The sequence below is a fragment of the Capra hircus genome, chromosome 8 (genome assembly GCF_001704415.2).
Source record: "Capra hircus breed San Clemente chromosome 8, ASM170441v1, whole genome shotgun sequence".
NCBI lineage: Eukaryota > Metazoa > Chordata > Mammalia > Artiodactyla > Bovidae > Capra > Capra hircus.
In genome coordinates, this window is record NC_030815.1 from 27,540,260 (window position 1) to 27,555,445 (window position 15,186).

Sequence of the window (15,186 nt, forward strand, 5' to 3'; positions counted from 1 at the left end):
GTTCCATTTCCAGTAAACTGGAATGACAAGAATGATTACAAACCAGCTGAATATAGTGGAATTAGGCACTTTTCTTTCTTGAATCTGAAGTCCATCCATGGCATGGGTGCAAATAACTTCCTTTTCATTTTCTTTAGTGCTAAAACCCATGTAAAACAAGGATGAACTCTATTAAATGATAGAAGGCTTTTCCAGTGAAACACTAGCGTGGTAGTATAGATAACTTTGTCTTGGTTTCAACTCTATTCAACTTATCAAATGAGGGGAGGGCACAGTGACCGGCCTCAGTTTTCTTGTTTAAAAATACAGTAAAAAGAGTGTGGTGGAAATTTCCTTCCCACCCCTTACCTGTCTGATGGGGGAATTAATATTTTGTGTAAAGCCCTCTGAGGCTCTGTTAGAAAGATCCTGGGTAATTTTAGCATTATTCATGGTCCACCAGGCTCCTCGGGGTGTCACCAGGGAAGAGAGATTTTTATCTCTAATCCCACATTTCACAGTAGAAAAAACAGGGTATTTTTGTTGTTTGTGGCTGTGAAAATCCCCTGTAATCATACCTGCAGCGGTTGCTTCCATCATAGAGCCCAGGGCCCTAGCTTACCCCAGAGGACCAGCTCCCGAGGCAGAGAGAGACTGAATCTCACTTAGGCAGGTCCTGGCTCCTGGGAGGATGTGGTCTCCTCCCGTCCTCCGCCCCCCATCCCCAGTCATCTTCTGTGTCTGTCAGCCTGGTGAGTAGAGGAACCTTGACCCTCTTCTGCTTTCTCTCCTCTCATCCTGATCCTGCAGCTCACTGTCCTGGATGACTCGGAGAGGACTGTCCTCCCCCCCTGCTCAATTCTTTCCCTGCAACACCTTGCTCGTCCTTCTCACCTTCCTACGGATAACGTTCTGCATCATCTAAGGTCTCTGTAAGCACCAGCATATTTCTGGCCATTCTGTATTGGCAGCTGGATAAATGCTGTTTTGACTCAGCAGTTCTTTTCTCATCACAAAGTGACGTTTTTCATTCTTAAGCTTTAGATGCTGTATACTTGGCCCTTCTGAGTCTTAGGCTTGGGTTCCATGGTTGGGAAGGCTTAGTGCTGGAATGTTTTCCTTCATTAAATCGTCGCCTGAGAGATGAAGATAGACATTATCTGCACATCCAGCAACTTAGCTCGCCTTATTTTTCATTCATTCCTCTCTCTTATTTGCAGCACTGTGTTTAACATGCATCCCTGTCTTTACAGTGTGGGGTAATTAATTTATTTCTTTATCTGCTCTTTCTCACAAGCAACTCCTGGCTAGCTTACTGTCAAATCCAGTTCACAGAATGGTCTGCCTGAATTCTTTGTGTTATCTGGGTAATTTTTCTTCTTGTTGCTTGGCGTCATCTAACCACTGACATGAGGCTGTTACTGCTTTTCTCTGACTTGGAATGTAACGGAGCTTGTACCCGCCCATATTCCTGAGTCCTCTTATGGGACTCTTCTCTGTCCCTCTGTTTTTTAAAACCAATTCTGTCTCTCCATTCTTTTCCAAGTTCTCCTTGGGTTCATCTCCTTTGCCTCATTCCTTCATTGCTAGACTGAAGCCACCAAAACACATACAGTTCAGCACTGCTCTGGGCTTACAGCCAGCTTCACCAGCGAGACTTGAGCTGGCATGGAAGTTAGTTAGTTTATTTAGGCTCTGACTTTTTATAGTGCCTATCAGGCAAATGCCTACCTGAATGTTCAATGTTTAAAAACAAAATTAAAGTTCAAGTGGGCCCTGGCTTTGCAAGAAGCACCCCAGACTCTATAAGCCCTTTTCTTGGTAACATGTTTCTTTTCTCAAGTTATCAACTCTGTGCCTTGTTCTTTCTTCCTTTCCACCTTCTGCACCCACCTGCTACACCCATTCAGCTTCAAGTATTTTTTTAAAATTGTTTTATTGGAATATAGTTGCTTAACAAGCTTTAAGTATTTTGAACGGTAGTTCCCGTTTGCAATGTGGAGCCTTTTTCTGTCTTCTTTTCAGAAGTCTGGTCTCTAACACTCTTTATGTGTGATCTCAGTAAACATAAGATCGTGTGTGTGTGTGTGTGTGTGTGTGTGTGTGTGTGTGTGTGTAGGTGTGTGTAGGTGTGTAGGTGTAGGAAGCCTGCCATATTTCCTCCCTACCCCACAGAAAATGTGTTTTCTGGAAGCCCTTTTGACACTGAAGTGAATGCCCACTGGCCCTCCCTTGTTGAATTCTCCTGAGAGGAGAAAGAGAGAGGCCTTTATGCTTGTTGTCATATCTTTTGTTTCTGCTGATTATACACAAAGTAAGTTGTAAATAGCTCTCTTGCACACCGTGATTCCTTTGAGGTATGTACAGGAGAGAAGATATGCACTCAGCCCCAGCTTCCCAGGGGATGCTAGAGGGTCCCTTTCAGGGCCTCTTACTTCCTGTTAGGGCACCGGCCGAATGAAATTTAGATGAATGCTAGACAATTACCATCCGTAATGAAACCCTCAGCCTGCTGTTTAGAAATGTCAGCTGATCAGGTTAGTTTTTTCTTTGTATTTAACTTAAGTGTTTTTATTTAAGATAAAAATATACAAAGACCCAAAAAAGAATTTTAAAAAGTCGTCTTTGTCCTACTACTTTCCAGAGATAAAAATCACTGTGAAAATTTTGTGAAAATTATGGTAAATTTTGTTTTAAAGTATGATGTTGAAATGCACAGTATTATTAGCATAAAGACAAGAGGATAAAACTGGAATTCTCCAAATCAATTTGAATTTTTAATTGCATTGAAAGCAGAGGTACACATCCTATTTTAGTATCTTAAAGTGGAGTAAAAAGTAGTTAAGGGGAACTCCCTGGCTGTTTAGTTGCTAGGTCTCTGTGCTTCCACTGCCGGGGGCGGGGAACTATTCCTGGTCAGGGAACTAAGATCCTGCAATACTGTGTAGCGTGGCCAATTTTTTTTTTTTTTTTAATGTCTGCTATTTCTTACAGGAATTTTTTGATTGCTTATAACTAGCTGGCCAACTACTAAGACTTCTGAATCAAAAGGCCTAATTGTCTAGGTGTGCAAAATTATTACTAATTAAGTTACCAAGCTTTTATATCCTTTATATTTTCCTTGGGACATTGTGAGGAGCTGGAAACAGATATAGCTTGCCTTCTCCCTTACACTTTTTCCCTCTCTGATAATTAATGACTCTAATTGTGATGGGCCCGGTGGGGGAGTATTGTTAGATGGTGAACTCATGAGTGAAACTTTGTGGTTTTAGTTCAGATCTCAAGTTTTTTCATCTTTAAGGAAGCCCATTTTCACGGATCATAAGGATTTTCTTTTCTGCTGAGAAATTCTAGGATTCCGAGATGGGGAGCATGCCTCACTTTCCTCTTAGTTCCTCTTTGTGATTTGGAGAGTTGAAACATTCCAGTAGCCTGGCACTGTTTCCTCCCAACTTGCTCACAGACCTTTTTGTTTTCTCTTAGAAACTGTGTATTTCTAAGTGTTTGAGGTTGTAATTGAGTGTAATTGTAGTTGTTTAACTTTCTCCGTGCCTCTTGAGGGTGTTTATAAATGCCGTCTGTGAGGGGAGAAAGGAACTAGAAACTTGGTGATAGGGTCAACTAATATTAAAGTAAGTGGGAATTCTTCTGTGTATATGAAATGAAGTATTGTTTACACTTCATTTGTAGCATATACCTTCTGGCCTATGGAATCTGCTGTAATCAGTTAAGTAATCACCTTCATTAAGGTTTCATAGGAAGCTTTTGAGGGGTTGTTTTGATAGGAAATATTCTAAGAGTAATTTTCCCCCAGTTCTTCTTTTGTACCCTAGGGAGAGTTACTGTAGCCCAGCTCACTGGCCCCCGCCCCGCAACGTGTCATCGTGGGGTGGGATCAGCATTGTTCTGTGTGTGACACAACACAGATGCGGTGTCTCTGCGTTTCTCCAGGCCCCATTTCCTGCTCATTCCTCAAGTCAGAGGAGAAGTCCCCTTTAACCTTGCCTATGTTGTCCTGGACCAAAGGGCGGGGAGTAGTAAGTTTTTATTTCTGGTGCTACTTCTTCATTTCCTTTCATTGTCTTCTGTGTTGTTTCTAACATATGAAACATCCACACATGCCTCTAGAATGGACGCCACTAAATGCAACGATTATGTGTTTTCATTAACTTCTTTGACATATGTTCTTGCTCGTTCTCATTTTAAGTTTGGGCCTTGTAACTTTCCAGCATGTGCCTCTGAGTTATTTACCTACTCTAAAGCCTCCCTTTTTTTCTTTTGTTTTTGCAAAATGTAGATCCTCATACCCCACGAAAAGTGAAAGTGAAGTCGCTCAGTTGTGTCCAACTCTTTGTAACCCCATGGACTATACTGGACAGCCTCCTCCATCCATGGGATTTTCCAGGCAAGATTACTAGAGTGGATTGCCATTTCCTTCTGCAGTGGATCTTCCCAACCCAGGGATCAAACCCCAGTCTCCTGCATTGCAGACAGATTCTTTACCATCATAAGATTGCTTAAAGGAAAAAACAGTTTCTCTTGATGTAACGTACCCACCTTACATCAAGAGACACTGTTTTTCCCTTGGAAGAAAAGTTATGATCAACCTAGATAGCATATTCAAAAGCAGAAACATTACTTTGCCGACTGAGGTCCGTCTAGTCAAGGTGATGGTTTTTCCAGTGGTCATGTATGGATGTGAGAGTTGGACTGGGAAGAAGGCTGAGCGCCGAAGAATTGATGCTTTTGAACTGTGGTGTTGGAGAAGACTTGAGAGTCCCTTGGACTGCAAGGAGATCCAACCAGTCCATTCTGAAGGAGATCAGCCCTGGGATTTCTTTGGAAGGAATGATACTAAAGCTGAAACTCCAGTACTTTGGCCACCTCATGTGAAGAGTTGACTCATTGGAAAAGACTCTGATGCTGAGAGGGATTGGGGGCAGGAGAAGAAGGAGACGACAGAGGATGAGATGGCTGGATGGCATCACTGACTCGATGGACGTGAGTCTGAGTGAACTCCGGGAGTTAGTGATGGATAGGGAGGCCTGGCGTGCTGCGATTCATGGGGTCGCAAAGAGTTGGACACGACTGAGTGACTGAACTGAACTGAAGGTACCCACACAGCGACTTGCACATTACAAGTGCTCAGTAAATGTGAGCTCCTTTCCCTTCTCAGGCTCTAAGTGAGGAAATTCATGGATGAAGAGTGATTAATTTCAAAGACAGCCTATATTCATTCTATTGACATCACCTTATGGAAATAGGCAGGAAGAAAGAATAAGAGAGTTGAAAGGAACAGACAGTTTGGACCTAAAAATGCTTGAAAAGTTGACTGTTCTTTAAAAAAATATGTTAGTGATATTCACTAGTGAACTTGCAAAGTGGAGTTTATTGAAAATTGTTTAAATTTAGAAAAGTGAACAGATTTGTTGGTCAAAAGAAAGAAGGAAATACTTTCTAAGGCAGCACGCTTGGCTGAAAAATGATCTCTGAACAAAGAGAATTGATGGGCATAGGTGATCCCAGTTGGAGTTAAAAAAACACCGACAGGGCCCTTTGAGAGGGAAAGAAGACACAGGTGAGATGGAGCTGATTGATGAATTGAGATCTGAATACACATAGATAGTTAAGAGCTGACTCATTGGAAAAGACCCTGATGTGGGAAAGATTGAGGTCAGGAAGAGAAGGGGGCAACAGAGAATGAGATGGTTGACTGGCATCACCGACTCAGTGGACATGACTTTGAACAAACTCGGGGAGATAGTGAAGGACAGGAATCCTGGTGTGCTGCCGTCCATGGGGTCACAGAGAGTCAGACACGACTTAGTGGGTGAACAACAAGATAGTTGTATGATTAATGGAGGTAGTATATATTTGGAAATATTGAGTAGTGATATAGAGAAAATTATAAAACGCAGCAAATAGGTTTCAATGGAATCTAAGTCCCTTTCTATCTTAAACATTTAAAAATGAAGTAAGCCAAGTGACTACTGCTACTGCTGCTGCTGCTAAGTCGCCTCAGTCGTGTCCGACTCTGTGCGACCCCATAGACGGCAGCCCACCAGGCTCCCCCGTCCCTGGGATTCTCCAGGCAAGAACACTGGAGTGGGTTGCCATTTTCCTCTCCAATGCATGAAAGTGAAAAGTGAAAGTGAAAGTGAAGTCATTCAGTCGCGCCCGACTCCCAGCAACCCCATGGAATGCAGCCCACCAGGCTCCTCCATCCATGGGATTCTCCAGGCAAGAGCACTGCAGGGGGGTGCCATTGTAGGCAATATTTCATGATGAGATTGGCTAATTATAATAGGCAACAGTTTTGAAAGGGAATCTTAGTGGCTTTCACTGTAAGATTCTAGATTCAGAGAAACATTCACTGAATCATACCTTTTTTGTCATTTGTACTGTTACAGCAGACATAAGGCTCTTAAATATAATTTGAATACAGTAAGTAAATAGTACATGTTGGTAATTATTGGCCTATAGCAGGAAGAGAAAAAATAAATTTGAACGGGTATTTTAAGAGTGGAAAGGACCTTTAGCATTATAGAATGCAGTTTTCTGAATTCCCATTTAAGAAAGGTAAGAGAAAAAAAGCCAACAATTTCAAGCAGAAATTGTTTTTATTTTTTTCTTCCCTTTCCCTCATTTCCTCCCTTCTTTCCCCCGACTTCCCTTCCTCTCTCCTCCTTCCAACAGTCCACGGATATGAAATGCCTGCTTTTGTGCTATATGCCGTGGATACAAGGGACAACAATATTTATGTGTATTTTTTCTTCTTAGAATTTACCTTTTGGTAGTCAGTAAACTTGGGTGTATGATGTTTACAATATATTTGACCTACCGAGTGTTCAAACCCTGTGAGGCCATGGCGGCCTGTTGCAGAGCTGCAGCTGGGATGTCCTTGTGTTCGGGTTGTGTGTGTGTGTGTGTGTGTGTGTGTGTGTGTGCAGTTCTCAACAGCCTCCACACCCAGCATCTAACTCGGCCATATTCCCCCAGGTCCCAGTGGCATGTGCTGGCAGAGTGCTGGGTGCAGACTTCTGCCCAAACCTGGAGGAGCCAGACCAGAGGCTGGAAGTCCAGGTCGGAGTCTTACTGTTTTATCAGTCGGGGGTGTTGTGACAGTACCAGGGGTCTCTGAACGCTGAACAGATATATCAGATGCCATCCAGCAGCTGCTGGGACTGAAAGGGGTTGGTGGAGCATCTGTGCAGCAAAAAGTTCTTTTCAGGATAAATTGTCTGTAATTAGAGATCATTCGTTTACTCATTCAAGAAGTTAAGACATGGTATATATACTGCAGTGAATAAGAACATGGTTTCTGAATGCTGCCTGCCTAGGTTGACACAAGTTGCCATGAGTCCTTTGGCAAGTCACCCAGCCTAACTGGGCTTTAGCTTTCTCATCTGTGAAATGGAGATATCTCTTAATAGCTGACTAATGAGGATTAAACGTTCTACCACATACCTAGCATTTAGCACAGGGCCAGGATGTAAGAGGCACTCTGGAAATCTTTGCTCTCCTCTTTTCAAATAATCGTTATTGCGTGCTGAGAGGATGTTAGGCTCTGAGGACACATGGGCAAGCCAGCCATGCTTCCTGCTCTGGAGTCTCCCAGCTCAGGAGAATGGAAGCTGTTCAGCTGGGCACTGCATGAGAAAAATAGGAGTTAATAATATTATCTTTCTTCTTCATGGTTTGGGAGATAGGTCCTCTGGTGTAATATTAAGTTTATTAGCAAAGAACATTTTTCATCCAAGTATTGACTTGGAATTCATTGCATGGTCTTGGGAAATTACAAGCGGAGTGGTATGTTGCAGATTAAAAATATAAATATGACATCTTGGCCCAAGGCCTACCTCCACTGCTGGGTACCTGTTAATAGTTAAGGAATGTGTGTATCAATGATGCAAAAATGCAGGCTCAAGTTTCCATGTGGATGGCACCTCCCTAGGCTGAGCACACCCATACCATTTTTTAGGGCCTCTGTTTGCATCATTTTCTAAATTTTAAGACTTAGGGGATAAGCATAGTGAGCTCAGTGTTAAAACTTTTTTTTAAAACTGATTTAGACACCCTGCATGAGAAAAGAGAATAGTTCTAAAAATTGGCTTCTTCATAGTGGGTGTGATGGTGGAAGCGGTGGTCGTAGGAAGTTTCATTTTTTATGATGTTCTGAAGGGGACACCATCTTCTGCACATCTGCTCCTGGCCTTGGAATGACCATCTGAGCTCTGCAGTGCCCTATGCTGGTACTGTCTGGGTGGTGTATGGCTGTGATCCAACAGAAAAGCAGGTGTGGCAAGTATGAGACGTGATCATACGTTTCCCAGTTTTAGAAAACTTACAACTTGGTTGTGACACATATGTGCCGAGTGATGGAAGACTTTTCGTGAAGAGTAGTCTGATCTTTGACCCCTTCGGGGTTGGGGGGACGAGTGATGTTCTTCAAACTCATCACCTGGAATGGTCTGTCATGGGTGGTTGTTGGATAATCTGTTTTTGAACGTTGAGTTATGGTGCGAAGAGCAATGGGTTTTGCAGATGTGGGTGTGTGAAATAAACCTGAAAGAGACCAGTGGAACCTATTGCTTTGACATACCAAGGGAGAAAATGTATATTTACACATTGAAGTGAAACCGTGGTAGTAGGGAGCTAAACATATTGTGGAGTTGACATTGCTGTGTGATCTTTGCAAGGAAGACCAAGTTACTGGGTAAAGAAAAGAAAGTGCTCATTTTGTTAGATGTCTCATCTTGCAACAGCATTTTGGCGGACAGTATGGAAAAGTTGAATCTGTAAAAGGATAAGTCAACTACGATGCACTGGTGAATTAACTGGGACCCATTTGAATCATTAATTTTTCTCTTTTCCTGTTCCTTTCTAAGTACAGCTTCTATACATTCTGATGATATCTGGTACATATTCATGTTATGTTTGTCATAATAAACTTGAGACTTAATATATTCCTCACCAGCTAACAATTCCAGGACTAGCTTTTAGCTTAGAGTCCTTTTCATTCGTGCCATGGTATGTGTATTCTGTTTTTTTTTTTTTTTTTTTTCCTATCGAATGAGCTATTTCTTATTTTTTAGTCCAACTCTGCACTCCAGGGAACTCACCGTAGAACTGGCCAGGGTCGTTTACTTTTCCTGCTTGGATCTCAGACTTTCCCGTGGGGCCAGGCATTATAACCACGAGAGGATTTGCTGTTTGGCCTCTTGATTCTGAGAATAACCTCTTGTACACCTCGATTTAGGAGCTCTGGCTTGTTTATATCCTTTTCTGTGAAGGATTTTCCTTTAGACATAACGGCACCCATAGCTGGTTTGCTTTTGTGTTTTCGCTGACATGAGATCTCGACTCAGGGAGCCCCTTTCTCCTCTTACCTGTTTTCTTTTAACCCTTTCCTTTGGTCCCAAAATTTCAGATGTCTTAGCAGCTTTATTATTAAATAATCCGAGGATCTCTGACACTCTTTCATGAATATGCTGTTGGTTTTGAATGACTGTCATCATTGAAGTCTGTGCCTGACTTGACTTTTGCAAGGTTATCTGCTTTTTTGTGTGTGTTAATATACTTGATTTAGAGAAGTAGCTGGACAGTCCAGACTTTAGGTTCACTGTCTAACTTTCTGGATTTTCTTCAGTGGCTTTTGAAGTGGGTATGAAACTGTGTACTTTCTTTAGCTCTGGAGGTAACTGATGTACAGACCCCCAAATTGTCCTTTTATATAATTATTTTATGGGAAATGGACATTCTAGTTTAGACCTCCCTTAGTGTTAGTTGCTCAGTCATGTCCAGCTCTTTGTGACCCCATGGACTGTAGCCTGCCAGGCTCCTCTGTCCATGGGATTCTCTAGGCAAGAATACTGGAGTGGGTTGCCATTCCCTTCCCCAGGGGATCTTCCGGACTCAGGAATCGAACCCTAGTCTCTTGCATTACAGGCATATTCTTTACTGTCTGAGTCACTGGGGAAGCCCTTAGACCTCCCTTGGTTGCTGTTAAATATTTGATTGTTAGTAAAAAGGTGACTATTTTAGACTGACTGTACCTCATCGTGTGTTATTACATTTAGCCTAGCACAGTTCCTTTCTTGGTTGGAAATGTAAGGTGTGGGGTTTGACTTGGTATTTTTCACCACTGAAGTGCTTAGAAAATTAGAGTAAATAATAATCCAGTATTTCAGTACCTGATTAGACACAATTTACTGTGATGTTTCATAAACCACAGACTTCTTTCCTCTATGAATGTGTGAAGGATCACTTTTTTTCCAGACATACTGGGGTGCAAGTGTAAATTTCCATAAAATTTAAATGAGGTGCTTCCTGTAATTAATGAACAATTGTGGCTGCTCTCTAGTCTGCATTGTAATTAACCGTGATCAGGCTTGTTTAGTGATGACACTGTTCCTGTAATAATTTGACAAGCTACTGTGAATTTGCCAGGTTATTAAACAACCTGCAGCATTCACTTACAGCATCACAGGATGCGCTCGGCTGGTTAAATGCAGCATAAGGGCAAAGCTGAGCTGCCCATTGAAGTCTATCGATCACTAGAAACAGGTTTACATTCCTAGGATTTGGGAAAAGTTAATTAATTTTGTGCGAGTTGTCTTGAAAACTTTTTATTATGTGGGAAACCTAATGGGGCGAAGCTGGTCATTTTTGTGAACTCATAATGAAGCTAGCAAATTTTGTATATTGTTATCATCCATATGAACACCCGGAAACTGAGATTTTCCCTTTCTTACCCTATTGAATAGATTTAAAGCCACCACCACCAAGTTGTTTCCTCCCCAAATTCACTCCCAGCATCTCTCAAATATAAGTTCACCTTTTCTTGTTGAGTGTGTATTAGGAACAGCAGATGACCTTGTGCTGAGCAGTCCTGTCACAGGGTGAGGGAGCCATCTGGGGGGACGGGCAGCCATGTCCATGGTCCCTAAGCACAGCCACATGCCCCAGCCCCCGTTCAGGTTAAGAACTGTTCAAAACGTTACTGTCTAGTGACTGTGGTGTCTTTCATTCAGATTCTGTTTATTGACTAAACCACAAGGATTCCTGCCCAAAGTACCAGGCGGTCTATGCTTGACTGATTTTGATTTTCTAACATCAGCCCTGGGGTTTATTTGAAAAATGTACATACACTGCAGCTTTAACAAGTCAAGTGACTGCATGTTTTTGACCACGGAGTCGAGTATATCTGAAGATCATTAAATTTAGAGGGAAAGGGAGGGGTGGAGAATAAGTGTAGTAGTCATTGTACCATTGCACAGAGAGGAGAGAGGGAGTGTGTGTGTGTGTGTGTGTGTGTGTGTGTGTGTGTGTGTGTGACACATGGTTTTTGTCTTTTCATCTTCTCCAAGAGCCAGAAAGTTTCCTGCCGCTCTCTTTCCAGCTATTGACAAATGATTGCCAGATGTGAGATCTTTGCAGTGTTCTTTCCCTTAGCAAACCTGCAGCGATGGGATATTTGATTCTCCCCTGCCCATTTCATCTCCTTTCCACATCTGCCAGGGACACACAAGCAATACATCCCTACATGAGAGTTTAAAGTTGATTCAGCTCCTTTTTTCCCCTCCGATAAAATGTGTTTGGAGACAACAGAATGAGGTCCATATGACTTTCTCTCAACTTCACTGTATGAAATTAGTTGTTTATTTTACTTATCTACCTCTCAGTAATTGAACGATTTCATTTTAGTTTTGGTCCATGGAAAATTTGATGCAACTCTGGGAGTGCTTAGAGTTTCCTATTGTTGTCTGCTTGCTGCAAGTATACCATCATCGCGACTTCTCTCTGATGGTCTCAATTCTGATAAAAGCTAGACTGGTGGTTTCCGTGGACTTCCTCGGAAAGTAGTTTTAATAAACAACTGTCAAAACACTAAGTGTAGCATGTCTGGTAAAATTCAGTAGTCATTTAAGACCTAAAAAGCCATCCATGAGGGGGAAAATTGTTTGGCTTGATTAGCCTACCCTATATTTGTGTCCATTGTCAAAGTTGATATGGATAAGGTCCTAGTTTTAATCCCAAATAGTTTATAAAAGAGAATGTACAGTGAGTTTTGGAGGCATTTGAAATTAGCCTGTGTAGGCCACACACATAATCACTAACATGCACAGAAGCCTCTTGCATCTGCTCGGAATCTGTATTGATATTGATTTTTTTCTCATCTCAGTTTAAAAATATTTTCCAAAATGCTCTTATAGCTTATGTTCATACTATAGGGTGGGCTGACCCAGGTGGCCTTTCAGTTTTCCTAGTACACTTTTTGGCAAAGGAAAAGGCCCCTTATTCCCTGAATAAGATCAGCGTTTTTATTTTTTTTCTAACATTTAAAAAATAATCCATAAAATGTCTGCCACATGTTCCCTAGTTGATGGAAAGTGTTTTCCAAATTAGAGCCACAGTATTGGATTCTTATTGTAACAATGCTCGTGTTTACGATTTCTGCTGCCCTCTTAGCTACCTGTCATTATGCGAATTTATTTTTTCTAGGAAACAAATGATGAATATAAGAAAATTACTGTTTATGAATTTCAGAAGAAAAAAATTGTTTTTACTCTTAAGTAAATGGCTTTGCCCATGTGAGACTCAAAGTAGGAAAAATGTGAAGTCTCTTTTTCATTCTGTTCTTTAGTAACAAAGCAAGGACAAACAAAACCTAATGAAAACAAAACCAAAAAGCCAACAGCTCCTGAAAAGAAGAAATCCTACTTAAGCCTGAGAAAAAGAGGTAAAGGAAACCCATCAAGGTGTATACCTGAAATGTTTGTAACTTTTGGCCTCTCAATTATATTGCACTTCAGTAAAGCTTTACAAAGAAAAAAGGGCACAGCTGTTCACCCCAAGTTGCCAAATGTTGCGTGTTTCTATGGGAAGTGCCTATTGAACAGGGTAAGAAGATAATTGTACTTGAAGATACTGTTCTCTTAAAAATGAGGCAATGGTCATGAAGAGGGTAGTAAGTTTAAACAATACCCCGCGAAACAAAATTACCACAGCCGAAAAGGATCCCTGTGGAAAAGCTTGTATTTTTCATGTCCTTCAGTGTTCCCCGAGGACTGACGCCAGGCCAGGCACTCAGTGGATGCCAGTGGCTGAGAAGGTGGAGGCGAAGAGTGCTTTCATAAAACAACAAGGTTAGGAACTCCTGTGGCAGGAGCCAAGTTCCTTCGAGTTTAGATCACTTCACATAATTTGCTCTCGCTAATGCATTTGCTGGTTGCTCATGCCTTCCTGCTTTTTCCTCTACATGGTTACTCTGGGAGGCAGAGAGGTGCAAAGCAATGGAGGTGTCATCCAGTCCGTGTGCCTAGGGAATGTCCTTCAGAGGACGACTTGTCACCAGCCGTCAAAGAAGAGAGTGGCTTTGTGGTCTCTGAACATCTGGCAGCGCTGCACAGGAAGCTGAGGGGGTGTCATTAATTGTGATGAAATAATTTAAACCATCAGGAATAAATGAGGCTGTTAAGCTAAGTTCAGATTCCATTTGCCATGCACATGTGTCTAGCAGCCTGTGTGCAGTTAAAAAAAATTGAATTATATTAGCTCATGAGTAGAAGTGAAACAGATACTGTAAATGAAACAAGTTGCTCTGTGGCGATGACATCGTGTTGAACCACTTCATGGAGTTACAGTTTGTGGGATCAATATATTGAGAGTGGTACAGTATTTAATGAATTTTTACATAAAAGGATGCTTTATGGTATTGAGGCCTATAGTCAGAATCAGTGGGTTTATTAAGAGCACGAAGAAGGATAGGTGGGTGGGTAGAAAGAAGGAAGCCTTCAGGTCACAGGGAGTGGGTCGATGGAGTTCTTCATCGGCTGAGTCAGGCTGAATTGATTCATAGCTGACCCTTTCATGGATTCTGGCTTTGACTACAGTATTGGGTACCTTTGCTCTGCATAGCTGTTCCAGGCTGGAGGACGATTTCTGATGACCAACTTTGGATGTCCTTTCAAGAGCTTCCTTCACTTTGGGCACATCTACATTGTTTTCTTGAGAACACAATCAGCTCCCTTTGGTGATAGATGACTCCTCAAGAAGATGCATGTATTTATTTTTAAGACTTTGCACAATCAGTGAAGACTGATTTCAAATATAATTTTCAGGCACAGTGGAAAGAGGCAGTTTTCACTTCTTTACAAAGGCAAGACTGTCAGGTTGGAATGTTGGGACATCTCTGAGGTTTTGAGCTCTAAGCTGAGCAATGATGTGTAGGTTCCAAGTACATTTCTAAAATAAAAGTCATTCCTTTTACACATGAGCAGAGTCTTCAAATTTGAACTTTTATTTAAAAATGCAGGAATCTGAAAAAATAAAATGAGGCTGTTTAGATACAGGAAGCATTTTAAACAAACCATCAAAGAAGTCATCCCTCTTGCAGGCAGAGGCAATGGTCCAGAGCCCTGGCAAGGTTTCGACAAGAGCCATTTTGCTAGGAATGACTTATCTCACTTTGCCCTGTCCATCCCCTAGCTATGTCACTGCCTTTCTCTCTCCCCCATTGTGTGTCTCCTTTATCTTTTCATTTTCCATTTCCTCACTTTTTTTATCCTTTGATATTCAATATCTCCTCAGAACCTGTTCTCATTCTCCATCCTCCAAAGAAATAAACTGCAGTTCTGTTTTCATTTATAGTGTTACAAATGTTGCTGCAACTGGTTAAAAGATTAATATCTGTAATTACTTCAGTTGTAAACTTAGACAATTTAGGTTGCATTTTAATATAAACTTATATATCACCATTGGTGGATTTTTTTTCCAAGGAACATGAGTGAAACTGGATTAGATTTTTTTTTTTTTTTTTAAGGAATGCAGACTACTCACTAAATTATCCCTTTACCTGGACGCTTGAATGGAATTGTTTTGATGAAAGCCAGAAATTTGTGGTTTTGAGTCACCATCTTCCTTCTTACTTGAGATAGAAAGAAGATGTTCAGATCAAAACACTCAAGTTTCCTGATGTCTTATGGAGTAACCAGTAGTTAGGATAATGCTTCTTGTGTGTATTGATCTTTGAATTTAATTTTAATTGGTGGAACAGAATAGGAAGACTTGTGTTCTTCTATCTTCTTGGCATTGTTGGAAGGATTGAAGGAGTTGATATATGTGTGTTGGGGCACTGGGAAATAGTGATGTGAACGGGTTATTGCTGTTACATAAATGGATCTACTAACATCTATTGGCTAAGCA

General features: G+C 41.4%; 1 protein-coding gene across 8 annotated transcripts in view; it reads left to right on the plus strand.

The window, feature by feature from the left end:
• BNC2 (basonuclin 2) overlaps window positions 1-15,186 on the plus strand; it is a 486,498-nt gene that overhangs the window by 193,211 nt on the left and 278,101 nt on the right. For 5 of the 8 annotated variants that reach the window (XM_018051927.1, XM_018051926.1, XM_018051935.1 and 2 more), the window contains one exon: window positions 6,979-7,062. The exons of 2 other annotated variants lie outside the window; for them this stretch is intronic. In XM_018051927.1, coding sequence (XP_017907416.1) covers window positions 6,979-7,062 — 84 coding nt within the window. Of the gene's footprint in view, window positions 1-4,939; window positions 4,981-6,978; window positions 7,063-15,186 lie in introns of those variants that run through there. One more of the 8 variants, XM_018051930.1, reaches the window with a different exon arrangement.